This window comes from Phaseolus vulgaris, chromosome 8, assembly GCF_000499845.2.
Source record: "Phaseolus vulgaris cultivar G19833 chromosome 8, P. vulgaris v2.0, whole genome shotgun sequence".
In the NCBI taxonomy this organism is placed as follows: domain Eukaryota; kingdom Viridiplantae; phylum Streptophyta; class Magnoliopsida; order Fabales; family Fabaceae; genus Phaseolus; species Phaseolus vulgaris.
In genome coordinates this window covers 57084599-57108621 of record NC_023752.2, presented here as the reverse complement: position 1 = coordinate 57108621, position 24023 = coordinate 57084599, and the positions used below count along the sequence as shown (strand labels likewise).

General features: G+C 32.5%; 3 protein-coding genes across 4 annotated transcripts; 1 reads left to right on the top strand and 2 right to left on the bottom strand.

Moving 5' to 3' along the window:
* Window positions 1-5442: 5442 nt before the first annotated feature.
* Window positions 5443-8030, top strand: LOC137826964 (U-box domain-containing protein 1-like). Its single transcript, XM_068633129.1, has one exon. The coding sequence runs from the start codon at window positions 5876-5878 to the stop codon at window positions 7925-7927; it is 2052 nt and encodes a 683-aa protein (XP_068489230.1). The 5' UTR covers window positions 5443-5875; the 3' UTR covers window positions 7928-8030.
* Window positions 8031-10347: 2317 nt separating this feature from the next.
* On the bottom strand, window positions 10348-15515 carry LOC137826398 (uncharacterized). Its single transcript, XM_068632357.1, has 4 exons — window positions 14873-15515; window positions 13863-14348; window positions 11230-11742; window positions 10348-10738 (listed from the first exon to the last, which is right to left on the bottom strand). Exons 1-4 carry the CDS (start codon window positions 15401-15403, stop codon window positions 10655-10657), a joined length of 1614 nt encoding a protein of 537 aa, XP_068488458.1. The 5' UTR covers window positions 15404-15515; the 3' UTR covers window positions 10348-10654.
* A 4353-nt stretch (window positions 15516-19868) lies between these two features.
* Window positions 19869-23940, bottom strand: LOC137824398 (probable inactive receptor-like protein kinase At3g56050). 2 transcript variants are annotated; one of them, XM_068630032.1, is made up of 9 exons: window positions 23550-23940; window positions 23329-23467; window positions 22839-22910; window positions 22599-22742; window positions 22369-22509; window positions 21828-22210; window positions 21130-21320; window positions 20904-21036; window positions 19869-20739 (listed from the first exon to the last, which is right to left on the bottom strand). In XM_068630032.1, exons 1-9 carry the CDS (start codon window positions 23662-23664, stop codon window positions 20162-20164), a joined length of 1896 nt encoding a protein of 631 aa, XP_068486133.1. In that variant the 5' UTR covers window positions 23665-23940; the 3' UTR covers window positions 19869-20161. The 2 variants fall into 2 exon arrangements, with proteins under 2 accessions (XP_068486133.1, XP_068486134.1); XM_068630033.1 differs by lacking the exons at window positions 23329-23467; window positions 23550-23940 and adding an exon at window positions 23271-23293.
* Window positions 23941-24023: the final 83 nt, after the last annotated feature.

Here is a 24023-nt window from a genome sequence, read left to right as displayed (position 1 = left end):
TAATTTTTCGATTACTTCACTTTTATTTGTTTCATGTAATGTCAAATGTTCTATAATAGTGCAATAGAAAATATATGTTGATTGGAGGAAGAAGCATCTTTCTGGTGTGTTCAATAAGTGAAGGAAAAACATAACAGCCAAAGATGAGGTAGGGGAATGGTACTAAGCCAGACCAATTACAGTTTACTGAAGGTATTCCAAATTTTTCTCTTGCTACTAAATAATAAATACAAACACAGTGTTTGCTGCTTCTTTGTTCAGAGATCACAACGTTAAAGTGAAACCAAAAAAAGTAAAACCAAATATATCATCAACTGTTTCACTGCTTACCATATCAATGACATGCACAAACTATTTTGCATCTTTTTTCTTTAGTTTGGAAAGTGACTGTCACACAGTAGTGGAGAGATTCTGCATTTGGAAATTTCACTGTAAACATTATGTTCAAGTCTTTTCGTTTTGAATCTTTGGAAATCAATTCTTCTATCTATAATAAAGCAAAATAGACGTTTTCAATGTATACCTTTTCTTCTAACTTTTTTTCTTTTTAAAAAATGAAGTGTACATTAGTTTACCCTAATGTTAAGTCTCTTAGTAAATTAAGAAAAGATAATCAATTTAGCTGTGCGATGTGGATTTTTTTATAAATAATTGTTTTTGTATAGTCTCACATCATTTAGGAGTTGAGGTCAAAGACAGTTTATATACTTCCTCCTTCTCAATCCTCTGATACGGTTTTTCAAGACAAAATTGTGACAGAACACCAACCTCCAAAACAGACAATACCTTGAATACGATAATTGACCATGACGGACTTGAGGTCGAAACAATAATACATTTTAAAAAATTACAAAATGAGTTCAGAAAAACTTTATTTTTCCAAATAGCATCTATCCCTATTCACACTTTGAGAATTCGACTATCTGGATATTGAATCCTAATTGCAAAAAAATTCAGTTTTTATCAGTCCCTTTATAAAAAAAAACAACTCAGAAGAACCAAATTCCATTGACATTTTAGACGACAGAAACTCAAAACGAAGATCCCTAGTGCAAAATAAGGACGATTCTATGGAATTTTTGTGGTGGTTGTAATGACAACATAAATTCAGCAACATAAAATTTTTATATCGATTAAAAAACTGATAATAAATCCATCGACTCTTTATGAATTGAATTCCCACTATAAACAGTGATGTGCTATTTAGGAAAATAAAGTTTCTCAAGTCCATTTCGAGATTTTTTTTAAAAAATGTATTATTTATTTATGGAAAAATTTCGTGCGATGTGTTTTGAGCTTCCGTAAATAAAGGGTACTTTTTTCTGTTTTTGTTGCACGAAAATATGAAAAGTTGATGAGAAGAATGAAAAGTTGAAAGAAATAGTTGTAGTAAGATATATGAAGAAGATGGGAATGATTGAGAATTGAAGTGAAATTGGTTGTAGCTGCTAAATGGCTATGGATGATGATGAAGGCACCTAGCCTAGGCTTTGTAGTTGACTTCCTAGTCAACTGTAAGTCATTGGCTAATAGAAGTTCCATAAGATTGGAGACTTCATTCAAGGGAATCATGGGCTCAACAAGATCATGGGTTGACTCACCTTAAAGTTTGCATCAAATATATGCTTTTAACAGTCATATTTTTTCATATCTACAATCTTTTTATTGTTTCATAAAGAAAATATTACGTAAGAGTAAATGCATAGTCTCTCTAAACCCAAATGTAAATAAATCTAACTATATATTATTTTAATTAAGAAAGCTAACATATTAATTTTACTTATTATATTAAAATAATCTTTAAAAAAATATCTTTCATTGGAATTTAATATAAAAATAAGAAAAATTATCATCGAAAATAAAAACTTAATTAATTCAAGATTTCATATAGCCTACTTTATGTCTTCTCTAGCATATAAATTGTATGTACGAAACTTCTTATAAATATAGTCAATTCTAAATTTTCGTAATAATTAATAAAAATATCTATTAATTGATCATTATAATTGACAAATTTAGTTTTGATATATTCATATATAATATTTTTTTCAAATAAAATAACAATTAATTTCAATATTTTGTACTATCATCATGAAAGATTATATTTGAATTAATATGATTAGTAACTTATTGTACACTGTGTCAAGTATTTTAAATAATTTTAATTGCATTTATATTTTTCTAATCATTAAATATTAGATAATATTTTATGATGGCTAATTTTTCAACTCTTTCCTTTTGAATTTTTTTTTTCATGCTTGTGATCTACAATAACTATGTTGTGTGTTGTATTTAATTTAGTTTTAGTACTGTGTGTTTTGTAGTAGGTATGTGAATAAAGGTAAACAATATTTTAATATTTGTTCTGGGCTGAAACTAGAGTGACCCATAATTCAGAAGATACTCTATGACTCATCTAGCAAAAAGGCCTAGGGCACTGCCATTCCCACACTACATTTTCTAAGTTCATCCTATACTATTATGTTGTTTTTTCTTCTAATGATACTTTTGAGGAAACATTTTTTCTCTCAATATACAATACAAATGTATTTTTATTATTGTGTAAGGGTGTGGTGAAGTAATACACAACCAAAAAATAATTAATCACGGACAATGACACCATTTACATTCATTCAATATTTTAAAAAATATATCATTTTATTATAATATAATATTTTATTTGTGGGATATATGCATTTTTTAAGAGAAGTGTAAAAAAGAAATTTTCCTTTCATCATATACCATGAGCTAATAAACCATTGATTTAAGGACCATACATTTTATGGTGACACTTTGTTTATGAGTTATTGTTTTACGCAAAATATGATGAGAAATCCAAAGAAGATTCCCACTAGACACGAACTTAACCAAGTGGTTAAGTGTGAATGTTCACTTCTATAGGGTAAATAGAAAACACAATTATAAGGTGAAGATGCACTTATGTTAAATGGAGTTAGAGGATCTAAATATATTTTTTGTGTTGCCGGAACTTTTATGTCTAGTATATGTTATGAATCTTATGCATCTAGTATTTGAGAGTTTGTTTATTTGGATTCATGTTAGATTTTATTGAAGTATTATGTAGAAACTTTATGAAGCTACTTCGTGTAACATTTAGTACTAGATTTAAATATCCTTTAAATACTTCTATTTCTTTTTCGATAAAAAAACAAAGAATATACACATGTTTTTCTAATTTTTTTTGTCATTTCTTAGCTTCTACTTTGAACATACTTGGATGTGAAAGTTTTTGTATGTGACTTACTATTACCCTATCCACTTCGACTTAAAATGAGGAATCCCATAAAATTGTTGGAATTTTTGTCCATTAGGGCCAACAAACAACAATGCTAGTTAGGATAGTAATGATCGGTATCTAACCCACTTATTGTGATTTTGTTAATTATTCGTATATGTGAAAAGATGTTTGTAGATTTTTTTTTACTCCTAATATTCATGAATATTTATAGATATTTTTTTATTTTTATAATTTTGAATAAAATTATTTAAAAACAAATTTTTAAAATATAAATTCACATAAAAATATAATTCAAATAAATTTGTATAATAAAATATTCATGCAAATAAATTTTTTCATTTCGAAAAGCAACTTTAAACTAGTTACACACAAAGTATAAGTTTTAAAAATTGATAAAAGTAAATAAAAATTCGGACAATTTAACATAAACATCAAATTTAGGTGATAATGCAAGGAGTTAAGGAAGCTTCTATTAATTCTTCACTCCAAAGGGATACATTGAATTAAGGGATTGGTTTCCCGGTTTATAGTTACTTTTATTAAATAATTATTCAAACTAAATATACAAATTTAGTTTAATTTTAATATAAATTCAAACCAAATAAAACTAATGTTTTATGATTCAATTTGGATTGATTAGGTTTTGTTAATGTAAAACATTTTTTATAGAATTATTGTTAAACTTTTTTATAGAAAATTGTTAAACATTTTTTATAACTTTAAATAAAACAATATATTGTAAATTATTTTGTACAATTATTATTATATTTATAACTTTAATTTGTATATATTTATAAATAAATTATATTATCTTGTTTTAATAACGGGCACAAAATTTAATCAAATCATAAAACAAGTAGGCATAATTATTATTTAACTCTAAATATATAATATTATATTTAAATATAATAAGCAATTTTATATAGTTTTTATTTTTCAATCGAGAATTTGAACAAGCCGTTTATATTAAGAAAATAAAAAAAATGATTTTCATCAGGCTTTCAATTTTTTAGATTAATTTTCATTTTTTCAAAGAGTTGTATTCAAAACACTCCTATATTGAAACCAGTAAATTAAAATTGTTGTCCCTGTGATATAGACAAACAAACATAAAAAATTGAGAAGTGAAGTGGTCTTAGTTGGCTAAATAATGTTCCCCTATATATGTCCTAGCTACATACATATAGAGAACACTATATTAGCTTCATTTGTTTGTGACATGTAATCATAAAATCATTATTGTAGGGAAAAAGTTTGACCTACATAGCCCAGGAACCGGCCAGAAACATAAAATTTTTGCTACAGTGGAGGAGACCTTTTACTGTTTCAAAATTCCAGAATTTGTTATATTCATTGATTTTATGTACAATCTGGGAGTTTCTTCTGAGGTCAAAAGCACCAAAACAGTATAATTTTTCCTTGAAATTATCATAGAATACATTTTTATTATGTGAGTCAGAAGTATCTTCATTGAAGTCATCTTCCATACGTGTAAAAAATATTTGTGAAGAAGTCGTCACTATTATCTATAAATTGGTGAAAATTCAGTAAATTGAACTCGTCCTCTGCATATACGAATTCGGTGTTTAATTGTTTTTTTTTTCCCTTTAAAATGCAATAATAAGTTTTATAAAGTTTTGAAAAAAAACACTTTAAAATCATAGCTTTATTGAATTTTTACAACGACTTTTTCATAATTGTTTTTCATAAAAATATTATGTGTATGAAAGAAGACTTCAATGGACAGGACTCGTGCGTGCTTGCTTCGGGCGCTTGCCTATTTTTATAATAAAAAAAAAGTTTTGTAACCATTTTGCTAATTTTGGAGAAAAATTGTACAATTTTTGGTGCTTTTGTCTTCTTCTATGTTTGCAACTAGTTTTAGATGTAACTCTGTGTAGCTAATTTGCGTCTAATATCTGGCCTTTGACATTTAATACATGATGCAAAAGCAAGAACAGTAGTTGAAATGGAATGTGAAAGTTTGGATTCTATTGTAGAGAAGACAGATATGACATCAGAAGCGGTAAGTGGATGGCACGATGATCCGTTGAGGATTTCAGGAGTCATGATCTAAGTATAATGCTTAACTTTCATGAAACGGCAGATCAAGAAAATGAAAATGTTATGCATCTGTTGGGGTGCTGTGGCATGAACATTTATCAAATGTCAAGTTGCATGAAAAATATTCATTTGGAGATCGTGAAAAATATTTTCAAAGGTGGAGAAACCAAGCAACTGATAGCTGTTTAACAAGGCTCATTATCATAAACTATTCACGTTTGAATAGAAAAATGGCTCAAAGTATTCATGTTTGAATTAAAAACTGGCTGGGGAATACCACTAATCTTGCATGCCAGGAGAATCCTCCAAATGGCAGCCCCCCAAGTAATCATCAACTCTCTTTAATACTTTTCTTCTTGTCTTTATACAAACTTGACAAATAGAAAGAGCCAAAAATACGATGCATTTAACTAAACAGCTAACCTCTTTGACAATTATTTTGATGTAAAAAAATGCCTTAGAAAAGGTCTCAGAATAATCCAATTCCTTGAAGAGGCAAATTTTGTGAACCATGAGAATGAAGGAAACACCCTCTTTAAGGTGAGGGACACAATGAATGATGTTCTATCTGCTATGATGGTTTCCCAAGGCTTGTTACCATCTGGATCTCTGCTAGATTCTTTGATTCACATATCCAAAGAAGTTGACTCGATGGAGAAGCTTCCCTTCGTACACACCAGAAACGTTTCATCCATGATCAGGAGGGTCAAGATTCTTTCTTCTTTGTTTGAAGAGATGCAAGAAGCGGGTACTCCACTTCCTCCTTCTTCAATCCTGTGTCTCACAGAACTCTTCTCTGTGATAAGAAGAGTTAAGGTTTTGATCCAAGATTGCAAGGATGGAAGCTCTCTTTGGAGTCTCATACAGTTAGAATTCATTTCCAACCAATTTTACGTGCTAGTAAAGGAGATGGGAAGGGCCCTTGAAATCCTTCCTTTGAGTTTGCTTAATGTAACATCAGATATTAGGGAACAAGTGGAGCTTCTTCACAAGCAAGCAAAGAGGGCTGAGTTACTCATTGATCCTAGAGAGCTTCAACGAAGAGAACAACTTAAACAAGCAATGACCAACAATAGTTTACAAAACAAGAAGAACAAAGGGTTTATTGACTTTGCAAAAGTGGAAGAAATACTTAGCAGCATTGGTCTGAGAACCCCATCGGATTATGATGGAGAAATATCCAAGTTAGAGGCTGAAGCTCAGAACCAAGCTGGCACAGGAGGACTGATCATTGTCTCCAATATAAACAACCTCGTATCGTTGGTCTCTTATTCCAAATCCATGATATTCAGAGATGGAGAGAGTGGTAGAAATGAAGAAGATTGTAAGCCACTGTCTTCATTTTTGTATAGCAAAGTACATGATAGTTCTTCATCCTCTCAGTCCATGACACCGAATGTTCCTGATGAATTTCGTTGTCCAATATCACTTGACTTAATGAGGGACCCCGTGATTGTGTCATCAGGGCACACATATGATAGAACATCAATTGCACAGTGGATAAACTCTGGTCATCATACTTGCCCCAAAAGTGGGCAAAGGTTAATTCACACTGCTTTAATACCCAACTATGCATTGAAGAGCCTTGTTCAGCAATGGTGCTATGACAACAATGTCCCTGTGAATGAGCCTACGACCGAGGGAAACAACAAGAAGAAGAAAAACTCGAAGGAGGAGGCTATCGACCATATTTCTGCAAACAAAGCTGCTGCAGATGCTGTCAAAATGACAGCAGAATTTCTTGTTGGAAAGTTGGCAACTGGTTCTGCTGATATCCAAAGGCAAGCTGCATATGAACTTCGGTTACTTGCAAAAACCGGAATGGTTAACCGAAGTGTCATAGCTGAGGTAGGAGCTATTCCCTTTCTTGTAACACTTCTAGGATCTCAAGATTCAAGAATTCAAGAGCATGCAGTGACAACGTTGTTCAACCTCTCGATATTTGACAACAACAAGATTTTGATCATGGCGGCAGGAGCAGTTGATAGCATAGTAGAAGTACTTGAATCAGGGAAGACGATGGAGGCAAGGGAGAATGCAGCAGCATCAATATATAGTTTGTCTATGGTGGATGAGCTCAAAGTGCAAATTGGAGGAAGATCAAGGGCAATACCTGCCTTAGTTGGACTCTTGAAAGAAGGCACTTCAATAGGGAAAAAAGATGCTGCATCTGCACTGTTCAATCTTGCAGTTTACAATCCTAACAAGGTTAGTATTGTAAAGGGTGGGGCAGTTCCTATGCTGGTTGAGTTGCTGATGGATGACAAGGCTGGCATAACAGATGATGCACTTGCAGTGCTTGCTTTGCTCCTTGGTTGCTCTGAGGGGTTAGAAGAGATAAGAAATAGTAGAGCATTGGTGCCACTTCTTATTGATCTTATGAGATTTGGTTCAGTGAAAGGGAAGGAAAATTCAATAACCCTTTTGCTAGGACTGTGCAAACAAGAGGGGGAAGTGGTGGCAAGGAGGCTCTTGGCAAATCCAAGAAGCATTCCTTCTCTTCAAAGCTTGGCTGCTGATGGATCTTTGAGAGCTAGGAGAAAAGCAGATGCACTGCTCAGACTCCTCAATAGGTGCTGCTCTCAGCCTCATCAATCTCTTTGATGAGACCACTAGTAGAGTAGGCTCTGTAATCACATCACTTCACAGTTGTATATTTTGTGAATCAATGGTATACTTCAAAAATAGTTCATCATTTACTGTTTACATTTTTGGTTTCAAAACTATGGAGCTTTGCTCAATGACTCCTGAGTAGGAAATAATCCCTGGATGAGTGGTTTCTGAGACTAATTATTTATTTATTTTACTTAGTTTTAATAATTATATATGAAGTTTATATTAAATTAAATCAATAATGCAAAGAGAAATTCTATGTAGTCATTTAATCTTAGTTTATTAACTATGTCAGCTGGTGTAGTAAATGGAAGGCTAAAAATTGGATTGGTGAGGTATGTTACAAGGTGTTGAAGATTTTAGATACATTTTTTATTCTACAGAATGTGACACATTATTTGAATTTTGATGGTAGAGGTTATTCTATTTAAACTAATGTGGTTGAGCTAGCCTCTTAACTATGTAATTATATTAAAATCCATTGGATATTATAGTGTGATATTAAACTTAAATGGTATGACATGTTTGATTTGGTTTTATTTTCAATTTTATATATACAAGTGAAAATATTTGTAAGTGAAGTTACAAATATGGTGTTGTTTTTTCTTACTACTGTTTGATGTGGTATATTAAGAATAAAAGTTATATTAAATTATTAGCAATTTAACTATTAAATCTTGAATCACTAATATATATTGCTTCAATTTCCATTTCAATTTCAAAAACATTATTACTTCATTCCTTGGGTGGGAAATGAAATTTCTTTGAAAATAACGATTATACCATATACTAAATATTATTATGGTTTAAATTGAAAGATATTTTCGTTAGGCAATTGCTTCCTGCACCTATCATTACACCCAATTACACTGGAAAAAGACAAAAATACCTTTAGAAAAATGGGTACATATAAAATTACATTTTAGCCTTCTTTTTTAGAACACAATAATCTCTTCCGAATAAATATTTTTGGAATGTATTATTTTCAATTTCAGATTTTTTTATCTGGAATGAGATTTTGATTTTTCTTTTTGGATTTTTATATCCAGAACACAATAATCTCTTATGGATCAATTTTTTCGGAGTACATTATTTTCAATTTCAGATTTTCATTTTCGGAATAAAGAATATTTTTGGAATTTTGAAATTGTGTTGGGTGCAGGTTCAAAAGTGTTGGGTACAGATAGCAATTGCCTTTTTGTTAACGGGCCTAAGCCCAATAACTAAAGAAACTAGCTATTCAAATGAAGAATACCGGACGTGGAGGATCATGAAACTCATTTAATTGTAATATTTTGATAAATATACGATTTAATTGCAATTTTGATCCTCCAATATTATAATTATTTGATTTTAATTTTCAATTTTTAATTATGTCAACGTCGTTAAGGTCTTCTAAGTTTATATTATATTATTCATTTTTAATTTTAATAAACTATTTGTTCTTTACAAAAGAATTTGGCAAGAATTGAAAAATATGCAAAAAAATAAAAATAAAGTTGTAGTTACCAAAAAAGTTATTTTATTATAGAATCATAATTTATATAAATTAAAACTGCATACCCTTTGTATGTCATCTAACATTTGTTTCAAATTTAATGACTAAATTTATCAAGTATAATTAAATGAAGTTGTTTATTATATACAAAATAAATAAATAAAATAGCAAGCTACATCCAAACTTTTAACCAATAGTTTTTCTGCTTCAATTTAATTTTATTGAGTACACTTTTGATATTTATATACAAACAAATACCAACGCATCATGGACTAGTTCATTAATAAAATCGCTTCCCTACACCAGCTATTTTTATTATATTACTTATTATCTTCTTTTTCTTAATTAATTAGAACTTCTTGGCATATTTTTAATTATATTATTACTTTATTTTTATTTGTATAATTGATCTTCTTAATAATTTATCCATTTCAATTTAAAACTAACTTTATTTCAAAATTTAAATATTTTATTATAAATTTAAATGATCATTTCTATGTTCTTACCAGAAACTAGTCCACCTTTAAGTCAAATGGAGTGAAATTTCGATCACTTGAAATGAGTAATCACATATATAAACAATAATGAGAAAATAATGAAAGTTAATCGCATCTTTTATAACTTACCTTTTAGTTGGATACTTTTATAATATTAAGTCTTATTGTAACTAAATAATATATTAGAAATATAATAAAAAATAATCAAGCATATAAACTTTATCTAAAAAATAATTATTAATTGATACCTTAATAATAATATATTTCTGAAACATCCAAGAGTATATTATTTATCCTAAAATAACTTATTTATAAAAACTATTTAACCATTAAATTTAGAAATCATAAGCTTTGTAGTCCGTGCATATGATGGGTCTAACTGCATCTTACAAAAGAAACAAAATATTACAGAAAAATACGCAGAAATTACAAAGTATGACTAAAAAAATCTCCACACGGATGAAATCTCAACCAATGAAAGAGTGGTTTGTACTTTACAATCCAAGCAAGCTGGAAAAAGTTAAGAATTCTCAGTGGCAATGCATCTAAAATTGCAGTATAGAGTGCGTTATTTTCGGTGAGAAAATATGCTATGAATGAATGCCCTCGTATTTTGCTACACTTAAGGTAAGAAAATGAAAATACCGTGCCGAGATAGCAAAGAACTATTTAACGATTGGAGAACTACATCAAAATATAACAAAAAATGGTAGAGAACGGCTGCTACCAAGGAGCTGAAAAACTAAACCTAAATCCAGTCTTCCCACGATCTTGCTCACCCTTTCTGAGTATGTAAAAGTAGTTACCCTGAAACAAGATATACGTTCGTGAAGAAACACATAAATAGCAAATTAGAAAGAAAAAAAAAAAAGGTATGGTGGAGTGCGGGAGATGGGTACCACAAGAAAGAGATCTACTAATCCTGGTAACAATCCTAACCTATCAATTCAACAGATTGTTCACCTAAACTTACCTTGCTAAATTCAAATACCAAGTGATATCATTGCTGATAAATACATACAGATATGTCATAAGTGGTCAGTTCAAAACTGAATGTGGGAAAAGACCAAAAAGAGTAAAATGATTTAACCCACTAACAAGACTTCAAGATTAAAAAAATTCTATAATTCTCTTTTCTTTTCTTCACACTCTTTATTGTCGAAATATAACATGTTTACCCAAAATCCTCTATTTTGTCTTCATAACTGACATTTTACTTCAAACTCTCCCCAAACTCTCAACTTTTAGTTAGTTTGATCTTTCTAATTAAATATAAAGAAATTAAAATAGATGCAGACCTCTAGGCGGAAGAGTCTAGTAGGAATAACAAATCCACATCCCACAGACATTCGAAAGGATTCCAAGAACTTCCGAGGAGAGAAGTGCCTGTATTCATTCTGAGATAATTTCGCAGCATTCCCAGAACCAGCAAAAACATGACCATGTATTCCATGTTCTCTCAACCACCTAATTGGAAGATCAAAAGAGAGATCAGCAAAAGCAGTAACAGCAAGATCTCCGCCAATGAAGTCCCATCCAGAGGAATCAACGTTGTCATCATCAGATCCATCTCTATTTACCCTCCGAGGTTCACTAGGACCTAATCCTCTAGTTTTAAATCCCCATAAGGTTGTTGGCCCTCCTAGGGTGCAAACTGGAGAAAAATCACCGCCCAAATAAAACCTTTCTGGAAGGGGAGATGGCTTGGTTTTGAATCCATGACCCCATGGAAAAACAGCACCAGCAGATATCCCAAGGTTTAGAGCTGTATTGTAAAACCCAAAAGGGACGGCAAAGCGAACATCAAACTCCTGCTTTAGAACTTTAGAGTTAACAGAGTTGCTCAATAAAGAGTTTTCAAATATAACAGCACCGAAAATAAAAATTACAATGTAGAAGAGTAAACACCATTTTTGTCCCCAAAATTGTAAGGCACTATCATAATAGTCTCTGCATGTAACTTTTCGCAAATAAGTCTCAGAAATTGGATTCTGTTAGTCAAGTTAGTCCTTATAAATAGTCATTCACTAACTTCATTAACCAACGTTTGATGTGCCATGCTATCTGCCCTTTTGGCAGAAACATGGATGCCCAGTTATTTGTAGTAATGGCCACTTCTTCCTTACATTGTCATATGTTACTGTAAAATACCAGGGTGTCAAAATGGCAGATAAAGTACCACATGAAATATTGGCCAAAGGAATTAGTAGACGACTAACAACAGGGACAAACGCAATTCAAGTTCAGGGACTTATTTCCCAGCGTTAAAACCCACAGACTATTATGACATCCCTTTATAATTTCAGGAAGAAAATGGAGGTTTACACGATGTTTTCTACAACAAATGTTATGTTACTGTGACCATAGTCCATGCCTTAAAGGCTGCCTCATCCTCAACAATTACTACAACCAAAAGCATCCAGCACAAATCACCAAGAAAAAGAATGAGCAGGCCATGCATCTACCATCCAGTAACTGATTCCTTTGCCATACACAGTGCAACCGCACAAAAATTATGGGAACTATCTTCCTACCACTGGTTAAAGTTATTAAAGAGAGGTAAAAATAAAGAAAAAGAAATATAATTTACCATGAACTAACTCATAGAAAAACAAGTGGAAAGAAAGAAGAAACAGCCCCATAATGTTAGTCATAATGATGTCCAACAACACAAACAAACTATTTTGGGGTAGTTTGATTATTCATTTCTCTATTTCTTGTTTTTATTTTATATTATTTTATTCAAGGTCTCAATTAATGATAAAAACAACAAGATTTAACCAGTAAGATTTAGATTCATAGAAAATAAAAATCTATGTCAGATGAAAGTTGCACTTGTTAGCATCATCCAAGAAAGACTGGAAATGGGAACAAGGGAAATTTTTACTAAAATGCATCCGTGACATAGCATTTATTATACTTCCCCATATAAGTGGTATCTTAATCAGAACCCAAGTCCCTTCCCTCTACAAAATAGCCCTCCTAATGAAAAATTTGTTTGACTTTTCCAAATTATTGTTCAAAAGGAAATACATATTTTGGTCAGTAAGGTTTATCTAATTATCTTGGCTGAATTTCTTAGTTATAGGCTAATCTCACATGCCCATATATGAAGCAAGTACATAAATATTATCTCTTTAAATTAGAAGACACAAAGCATCTAGAACTGATTTGATATACGTTAAAATATTAAAGAGCACTTTGCATCTAATTCATGCAGGATAGGCTGCAAATGGCAAAGAGTTCCTTGAACCTCGTACTTGTGAAATCCTTCCTTGGACATTTGCACTGAGGTGAGATTTCAGTCCCACCAAGGGATATTGAACTCAAAAATGAATAATAAGGCTATAAGCAACCAATCAAGTTCTAGAGACAAATTAATTACGAAAACGAAAAATAAATATATCTATCATTCATCACACGCATTGTCCCAAGGGAGAGTAGCAAGTACCCCTTTATCATCACAAACAATAAAATCCAACTGAATGAGGTCAACATGGTAACAAATGACGTATAGGGGGCCATTTGTTAGTGCACTTCTTAAGATAAAAATATTTAATTTTTTTCTACAATAAATAGATTTTGAAAAAACAAAACTTAAAAACAGAAAAAGAAGAAGCAATTTCAGTGTTTTTCCAAATGCAACGACTACTTATAAGAGAAGAGATCTTTGATGAAGGAGATGAACTCCTTCCATATAAAAAAATATAGTGTTTTGGTCATATATTTCTCTACTTATTCATTCTATCAAATCATTTTAAAATTTCAGATCACATCAATTTGTGAATTCTAGCCACTCTCGAGATTATTTCAATACTTCTTACACCAAAATCATTTAACACGAGTGTTAATATGTATTAAGCATTGTCCTTAAATTTGCAGAGTATCAGATTAATATTAATTGAAGGAAAATAAAAGGATTTAGTCACACCTGGCGCAGAAACCGCAAGCTCCTGGGATCTGGAGTAAGGCCACCAACATGTGTGGAGGAAAGAAAAGCATATCCTTTTGTTGGTCTGATAGGAGAATTTCTCCTATCAATTTTAAATGTATACTTCAAAGAAGACACTAAACCATGACCAAGCTGCCTTCTTATAGACCTGGATGACATCTGTGATGGATCTGATAAGGTACGCCATCCAAGAGTGTATGCTAAGTCATGGTGCTCCGTCGAGATCAAGCCAAGAGAAGCACCCAGTAACTGATCTTTGTACGAGGAAGCCTCTTGCCAATCTTGGGAAAGCATGGATAGCCGTGCCACAATAGGAGTTAAAAACCCTCTAACTCGAGGGGCATGCACCCCGGCACTCACCTCAGTCCCTTGGTTGGCCCCATAGGCCAAAGAAGCATCCCATAGATCACCATAGCCCAAAAAGTTCTTATACTTAAGAGCACCTTCAGCAGTCCAAGAACTAGTCTACAAACAACACAATTTTCGCACAAATAAAAATTAGATTCCCTTGCCCTTGTTGACACCTCAAACCAAACAGGAAAAAAATTGTTCGGACAAAACTTAGATACATTCCCATAGGTGTTGTTTGTATTGTTCTCTCATCAGAATTAGAGTATCATCTCAGTAATCCAACAATAAAGCTTTGTATTAAAGGATTATATAAATTACCGAGATGAATATCCAATTCTGATGAAAAATAGTAGAGACAACACCTTAGGAACTTAAAGTAAGTTTTGTCTAAATACTATGATGCAGTAGAATATACTTAAAAAGCGTGAGGCCATAGACTGTCAAGGTTAGTTTCACTTAAATCTATGCTCGACTAGCTAAGTAATACTAAAGATCACAGTTAATTTTCTCACTTCTCACTTGATACGCTCTCGTATATTTGCACACTCGTTTCTGTACAATGCAATGCCTCAAACCAAAGTTACATGTATCCAGTTCAAGTCAATGCATTATATCAAAATGATGAGAAGAAAGTGTACCGAGGGTTTGTTATAAACGTTGAATTTGGCTGAAACTTTGTTACCGGTTTCAACAACGTCGACAATGACATTGACAGTGTTTGGGAGTTCTCGCGGCCCAGCCTCGAGGCGAAACATGCAGGAATCGAAGGTTTGGAGTTCCTGAAGCCTGGCAATGGCGATTTGCGAAACTTGCATAAGCTCCTGCATGCTGGTGGCGTTCTCTACGCCTCTGAGCTCCGCTTGAATTACCCAATCCTTGGTCTTAGTGTTGCCGTTTATGACCACGTCGTGCACTCGGATCGGAACCAGCTCCGACGACAACCGCCGCGATAGGGTTTCCACCTTGAAACGCTGCTCGCGCAGCTTGGTCGCTGCCGATTGGGGAATTCCGCGATTCGGTTGCTGAACGACGTCGTCGTCCTCGTCGTATTGGTCATCATCTTCTTCTTCTTCATCATCTTCAATATCGTGGTGGTGGTTAGGTTCCGCATCGCCGTTGGTTGAGTGTTGAAGAGAGGGTTCTTCAGTGCTTGTCATTGTTATTGGCATGGAACAACACACCAAAGACTGAGTGCGAGTAGAAGTAGTTGATTCAGTTCAGTCTGTTACACACTAAGCAATAGCCGTTTTTTAAAAAAAGCTTTCCGCTATTAAAAAAAAACTATAAATTACACATTTCCAAAACATTTTAAATCTATAAAAATATCTTTAATTTTTAAAGTTTTTTTTTTATAATTATCTTTGAAAAAGATTATCCACACTTTTTCTGGGCTAGGCTAAATTATACTGTCCTTTTCGCCAGATGTGCCTAATTAATTTTTTTTTTAATGCAATAGTATTATCTCTGTCGAAGACATAAATATCTATTATATATTTACATTTGATATAGACAATTCTTTTGAGAATATTTTTTATTTCAATTTGACTTTTGGGTAATTATTTTTCAACATTAAAATTTTGAAAGATAAAATAACATTATGAATGTAATAATAAATAGTGATGTTTACAATTTCATTTTTCCTTTGCTGAGAAATTTTTTTTTTTCATTTTTCCTTATACATTCTTAAATAAATAATAACAATTAAAATTGATGAGCGTCGAGTACATTGAAAATTGCAAAGATAATATTACTCTCAGTTACGAAGAAATTTATTCACATTAAATTATATTAAAGTATAACATATATTTAATCTGCAATTAATAATTTTTTCAGCATCAATGTAACGCGTAAACCATGCAAAGCGCAGGAATTTGTCACCAATCTTTCAAAAAAAAAAGTATATAATTTTCAAACTAATAAAAAGCTTTTGGAAAAAAGGACGAAATATAATTTACCAATTTTATCATAAAATGGTAAAGGAAATGGACAGTTACATAATGCCATAATCATATTTTTAATTCAATTATTTAAGAAACTAAATTATTTATTAAAAATGATGATTATTTGTATGGATATGCTGGATGAACGTCATAAAGAATATTAGTGGGCTAGAAAATTTCTCTGCAGCTATTATGATATAAAGTGGAAGAATTTTGGTTCTGTCCTCTTCAGAAAATCAAAACTAAATTCTTCCATATTTGTGTAAGTACAAAATGGAAGTTTAGTAGAAGGAATAAGTAGATAAAAAAAAATATAGTAAAATAAAATAAAATTATAGATTTTTTTAAAATAGATCTTTAACTTGAGAAGTAAGAATCCACGTAACATAGTCCATAAAATGTCTTTATTATAAAAATATAATTATAATATTTGGTTTTCTCACTCTATAAGGATAACGCTTAATCTCACATAAATATGTTGGAATACAATATCTTTCTAACCTCACTAAAATTTATAATCTCAAACTATGGTGAATATCAATTCTCTTATTTACTCTATGTTGCTCTTCTCACTTACTTGTCTTTTCTTTTCCTCACAAGTTCCTTTTATATAGAGAAGAAGAGAGAAACTTTCTTCATAAAGAGATAATGGATAACTAATACTTGTCACATGGATATATTATGAATAAAGATGTCACTTAGCCTAAGCGTAATTAGAAATATACTTGAAATGTTGATTGTTTTATAACATTTGTTCGTAATAATAAGAAGTTTTTATAAATATGCGAGAAATCGATATTTAGGAGACTCTCTTAATAATTTTGTATGCGATGAATCAATATGAATGATTTTTATATTATGCATCAATGTTAATCAAGATGGAATATTATATGTTTCTGAAATACAAACGAGCAAGAAGGATGAATCTCAATCCCAATTGACTCATACAAATTATTTACTTTGTTTTATTTAATTTCTTACAAATGCGTCATACACACAACCTTTCAACAAATTTTTACATATTGTCTTATATTTAATGAATATTATACTTGAGAATTTAACTATTTCTTGTGAGTTTAATATTCGTCCTTAAGGACAATTTATTACTTCTATCACGGTACACTTATCGTAGAATAGTCATCAGTCTCTTATTAATTAAGGAGAGATTCCCAACAAATCTCCCCCTTCCCGACTTAATTTAGGGGTTTATTAATCCAGCTCCCTTGCAATAGTCTGTTAGCTTCTTAACTGAAATTGTCTTGGTCAACATGTCTTACTATTTGTCATATATATGAACATTCTCTAGTTGCAACTCACCATCCTCAAAAGCATTTTGTATTCAATGATAACAATAATCAATGTGTTTTGCCCGATAATGAACTGTAGTATTCTTAGCTAGGTGGATTACACTTTGATTGTCAGAATGGATAACATTTCTTTCTTGAACATGACCCAATTCATGCAAGAGGTTTTTATTATGTTTACCTTTTTGCCAACTTCAGATGCAACAATGTACTCTATTTCAGTTGTTGATAAAACAACACATCTTTGTAACTTTTGAATTGTCAAGATACAGTTCCCCTGCAAAAGTAGTTAGATACCTTGATGTAGATTTTATGGAGTTTACATCTCCAAGCATGTCTACATCTATGTATCTTACCAACATAGGATCTTCATTACCAAAACATAAAACATAAACATCTTTTATTAGTTCCCTTTAAATATCTCAGTGTCCACTTCACTGCATTTCAATGCTCTTTGCTAGGATTGGACAAGAATTGACTCACAACACCAACTACATGGGCAACATCTGATCTTGTGCAAATCATGGTGTACATTAGGTTTCCTACAATAGAAGAATAAGACACTTTGCTCATCTTTTTCTTTTCTTCTTCACTAGTTGGACATTGCATTGTGCTTAGCTTGAAATGTTCAGCAAGTGGAACACTAACGGGTCTTGCCTTATCCATGTTGAATCTTTTGAGAACTTTCTCAATTTACTACTCTTGTGATAGTCATATCAACTTCTTAGAACAATCTTTGATTACCTTCATCCCAAGGATCTATATCACTTATTTCCTCAGTCTTAAGATTACTCACAACAGTAAAAGCATACATGTTTCTCAGTGCAAATACACTCTAGACCTTCTCAAATAAACTAGCATGATAACTTGTGTTCTGTCTTATACACCACTGGCTTACTCTTTTTGTTTTGATGCTGAGATTGTTAACAAACTTAATGATATTGATTCTTCTCTCTATAAAAGACTCATTGGTTAGCTCATATATCTTACTAACACTTGATTATATATCACTTATGTGGTTCATCAATTAAGTCAATTTGTTTCCCCTCCTACTACTCATCATCAAATTCTCAGATATCTAAAAGGAGTTCTTGGTCATGGTATTTTTCTAAGCAATAACAACATTCTTCAGCTCAAAGCCTTCAACGATTCTTACTGGGCAACTTGTCCTCGGACTCGTAAATTTGTCACAGACTACTCAGTCTATCTGAGTAACTCTATTATATCATGGAAATCAAATAAACAAGTCACTATATCCAATAGTTCCTTTAAAGCAGAATATGTGTGCTTGCTCCAACTAATTGTGAAATTCAATGGACCATTTACCTTCTTAAAGACCTCCATGTTCCTTTTTAAAAAATGACTCTCCTTTATTGTGACAACCAATCAGCCATACAAATTACTTCAAATCAAGTGTTTTATGAGAAAATGAAGCATATCGAGATAGATTGTCACATCATCTGACAAAAAATCAATACTGGATTACTAAAGCTTCTTCCCATTGCCTCTTTTCTTCAAGATGCAAACATTTTTACTAAAGTCCTTCATCCTTCTATGTTCAAAAGTTTATTTTCCAAGCTTGAAATGATAAATATATATTCCCACTTTGAAAAGATGCTAAAATCTATAGATTGTCTAGTCAGTTTGTGTGAATCATCTACCACTAGATCGTCTCATGAGTTAGTTTGTTGGCTTTGGTTTTTCTGTTTCAGTCTTTTATGTTGTATATATACCATCTTTGTCTAGCTCTCATGGACAATAATAAGAAGTTTTATTTTTATTTTCTTCCCAAACTCTTTCTCTCTCTCGTCTCTTCGTGTTAATCCTAAATGGAGAATTTTAGGAGTTTTCCAAACCAGTTTCTGAAAGGATGTACGTATTGTTACTTTTTATGTTTAATTTCGTAACCGTTGTGAGCAAGAATGTCATACTAAAAAACACGTGGATCAATCGATGTGAAATTATTTTAGTTTAACTAATGTTCAAATATGAATGTTAGGTACATAATAATGTCAAATACTTGGAAAGTGAATTTTGTTATTTACAATAATCAGATCAATTCAACCAGGATTATCTCTCATAAACATATGTCTATAAGAAACTTTATAATTAGTGGTGCATCTTTTTAAGAAAGAAGAATAAACTTAATAATTGATCCTCTAAACTAATTGCTTGTTCGTATTAATAATTAGTTGTTTTTGTAGCACCTAAGGGACCATGCGCAAGAAGAAGACAAAAAGAATGATGAAGTTTTTGAATTGTCATCAGCAAACATGATCTCCACCATCGAAATGATGGAAGAGAGAAGTAAAAATTAAGTTGAAGGAAATTTTACTTTCCCCGAAATCTAATCCTAGAAACTATAGTTTGTTTGACCCATTTGAACAGAATGAAAGAGTTTGAAATATCTTGATTCGCCTCATGAACTGAATTGAAATGAACTGATATACAAAAAACTGCTTCTCTGTGCAATTCCATAAACTACAATTGAAAGAAGCACCGAAAGAACATCACCCCACTTTTTTGGTCTCCCACACGTCATTTGCGACCATGTTCTACAACATAACAAAAATAGATACATCTTAGCAACTTTTTATGCCTTCACCTAAGGAAAAAAGGATCACATCACAATGCTAAAACCTCTGGAGCTTAACTACAATCTGCTTCACTGGTTTCAAAGCGCTTATGTACAAGCAATCTCAAGCTCTGCCCACCAAAGTGGAGAAAGTTTTGGAACTGCTGATTCGGGTGTTATCTTTGTTATCTCTCTTAGTCTCTCACTGACATCTTTCATTGTTGGTCTTTGCTTTGGATCAGGGTGCACACAAGATCTAATCAATGCAGCAACTTGTTCCAGCTGATCCTCTTGGTAAGATACAAGAATTGGATCCACCATATCTTTGAGGGGTTGGTCTCCTTGTAAATAGTGTGATGCCCAGTTTTCAAGTGAGTCCCTTTGTTCCACTGAATAAGGGAGACGACCAGTAACCATCTCAAATAACAAAACACCAAAGCTATAAACATTACTTTCAAGAGTTGCTTTTGGCACGTCAATAGCTTTTCTCTCAGCTGAGGTTATGTCATAGGAGAAACTCAAATCTGAGAGTTTGGAAGCATAGTCATCAGTCAAGTAAACAGCTTGAGAATTCAGCTTGATAAGGGCCATAGGAGGATCCAATTGGTGCATATGCTGCAAGCAGTAAGCCATACCCGTTGCAACTCTAAGCCTTGTTAACCAATCCAAGTGCTCAGCCTCTTTTACTGCCATTCACAAGAACAAACACATCAGCCTATTCACCAACTCAAACACAACAATAACTAGTTCTATGACTTTCAACAACGTTAAACAATAATTTAGAACGTGTTAAAGAAAGCATGTTGCTATACTTGGTGTTATAATTACTCTAAAATGATAAAACACTCACTGTGTAAATGCTCAAATAGTGTTCCATTTGGGGCATATTCAAAAACCAACATTCTGGTGAAAGGCTCCTCTTCTTCACAGTATCCAATAAGATTGACAAAATTCTTGTGGTTCACTTTCGATAACGTATCTATCTGAAACCACAACGGTTAGTTATAATTACAATGCTTAAATTGCAATTCTACTGTTAAGTTTGTTTGGTCTTTTTCTGTTATGATAATTGATACCTTGTTTCTAAATTGAACTTCTAAAGTCTTTGACCAATTCTTGGATAATGTCACCGGAACAGAAGTTACAGCTATTTCAACTCCACTAGACAAAGTTCCTTTGTACAGTGTGCCAATAGGTGAAGTACCAATTACATTACTAAAATCTTCACATGCTACTTCAAGATCCAATCTCCTTAGCTTTTGCGCACCTGAAAATGTAGAACTCTGTTATGCATGTACACAGGCAGAACACTTGCATATGAGCATTACAAATCTTGCTCAATAATATTGGCATGCAGTCATTCAAAGCCAGATCAATAAGATGACCGAAGAACCCTGAAAACAAGTTAAATAAGTTCCTATTGTTTGTGGTGTTTCAGGAATCCTGAGTCAGTATGCATTATGGGATTTAGATCTTCTATTTTTTATTAAAAAGACATGATCCTTCCTAGAAACAGAAGTACAGTTTTTTAATAATAAGTAGTAGACCTTGTACCTAATGATGTAGGTCCTAGCATGATAGGCAATTCCTTAGGGATATTTTGTGATATTCTCTTTTTAGATTTGAAGTTTTATTTTGATAATATGTGTAATAAAATTCACACGAGATCATGTAATATCAAGTAAAACTTCAAATTTGATTTGAGAACATTAAAACACTTTACAACTGTATCTAAGTTTTATCATGATAAAAATTGTGTGCTGCTTAGATTTACCAGTTACAAATGCCTTCTGAAGCTGTCCACTTAGTCCCGTGGTCCAAGGTCTGACATTAGCCACCTTTGTTTTACAAATATATATGCCAATGGATGAAAAAAGAAGAAACACTGCACCACCTATAACTCCAACCAACATATGAAACTTTGGTGAAGTGCTTTTTTCAGTTTTGGATTGTGCTCCAGAACCTGGTGTAGAATGGGGAGAAGGAGAACTAGAAGCATTTTTCTCAGGGGGAGTTAGCTTTGGCACTGGTAAATGAGGAGAAGGCTTCTCTTGAGGTGGATTAACCGCACGATTACGAGAGTCATTATTTTCACGATGGAATAGTTTTGGACGTTGAAGTAGGCCACGAGTAGTACCTTTACCTTGACCAATATGCCTTTAAAAAGAAAAATGTGTGAACTTGTTTTTTAGAAAAAAGAAATAGGATAAGCCTATCATACTAAGAGAATATATATATAATGAACACGACTAGAATACAAAATACAAGTACATAATTCCAGAGATGGACCACCTTTCAATTAATTAGTAACATACCATGTGGTGGCTCTTTCTATGCAAGCTGGCATTTTAGCAGCATAAGTTAGCTGATTTTCATCTACTTGGCACTCAGAAAGCATCCTCAGTTCATTGATTTCCGGAGAGAAACCAACAAGAAATTCATTGTTATCCAGCAAACTACAATTAGAAGAAACTGAGTGAGTATATGTGGCAGAATTTTCTGAAAAAGAAAAGTGAAATTGAACTGTTCAAAGAGGGTCATCTACAGGATTGCCAGGGAGATATTACTCCCAAGATCAGCTGGTAGAAGTCCACTGAAGTTGTTGTATCCCAAATCCAAAACCTCCAATTCTTTTAACTCCACAAATCCTTCAGGGATGGTCCCAGAGAAAGAGTTGTTCCGCAAAATACTATATTCACCCTCCAATTATTAGAACAAAGGCCAAAATAGAATTAATGAAGGAAAGGAACTGAGATAGTGAATGCAACCAGGTAACGAAAATTACATGGAGTTTATGTGGACAAGTTTCACAAGCTCAGGTGCCAGAGTTCCTCCAAGGCAGAGATCCTTCAAATTCCTGAGCAAAAAATCACTCTAGTTTAAAACACTAGTGATTAGATAAAACACAGGAGACAAATGTTCAAAAACTGTTATCGTAACAGCATGTTTGTGGAGTTTTCAAACTCCTGAGCAAATCAATCTTTCGTGTTTAATAATATGAACACTGGTGAATAATTTAATAATTTTAACTTGAGAGACTAATTATGAAAATTTGTTATATGACAACAACCACTGTCTGTGGAGTTCATAAATTGAGTTAAAACACTTTTAAAATCCATTGAGCCAAATGAATTTGATGACACAAAGAGAACTTAGAAAATTAAAAAGAAAAAACATAAACACTCCTCTTCTTTTCTAATGTGACCATAAATTATACCACAGCATTGTTTCCAAATAAGCAGTTTCTGAGAAAAAGGCTAAAAATCAGCACTTACAAGGCCACAACTCTTCCATCTGAGCACTCAACTCCAAACCAATTACAAGGGTCAAAAGACGCCTCATCATCAACCCAATTTGACAAAGCACCAAAAGGGTCACTCACTATTCTCTGCCTCAACTTCAAAAGAGCATAACCTGCACACAGAAACCACGTTTCAGCATGATCCAAGTAGCCACAAGATTCCACAAACCCAAAATCCCAGCACTAGTCAAGTACCTTCTTCATTCAAAGAACAGCACAAACCCAAGTTCTGAAACAAGAAAAAAACCGCCACAAGCCGCCAAGCTATATAAAGATCCTGCAACCGACTGAGTTTCCTTTTCTTTTCCATTCTTGCTGCAAGTACACGGTCTTTCTTGCAAGAATTAAAGGTTAATATCCAAAGGAAGCTACGTTGGAGAAGATATAGAAAGAAAGAAGCAAAAGGGTGATGTCTAAGGTATAAACCATGGACTGGTTCTAAGTTCTAAGGTAACATGTAATGACACATTCAGTTGAGATTGGTGTGTGTTTTGTATCAGTGAATGGACCCAAGAGACTTGAAAGCGCGTTCGCTGTCACTGAGCTAACAAGTCATAATAGTAGAACGGTGCAAGCACTGAGAGCCAAGGACAATAACATGTTCACATAACCTTTTTAATACGTTATAGTTAATTTCAGGGAAATATATTAAAAAATATCTTGTGATGC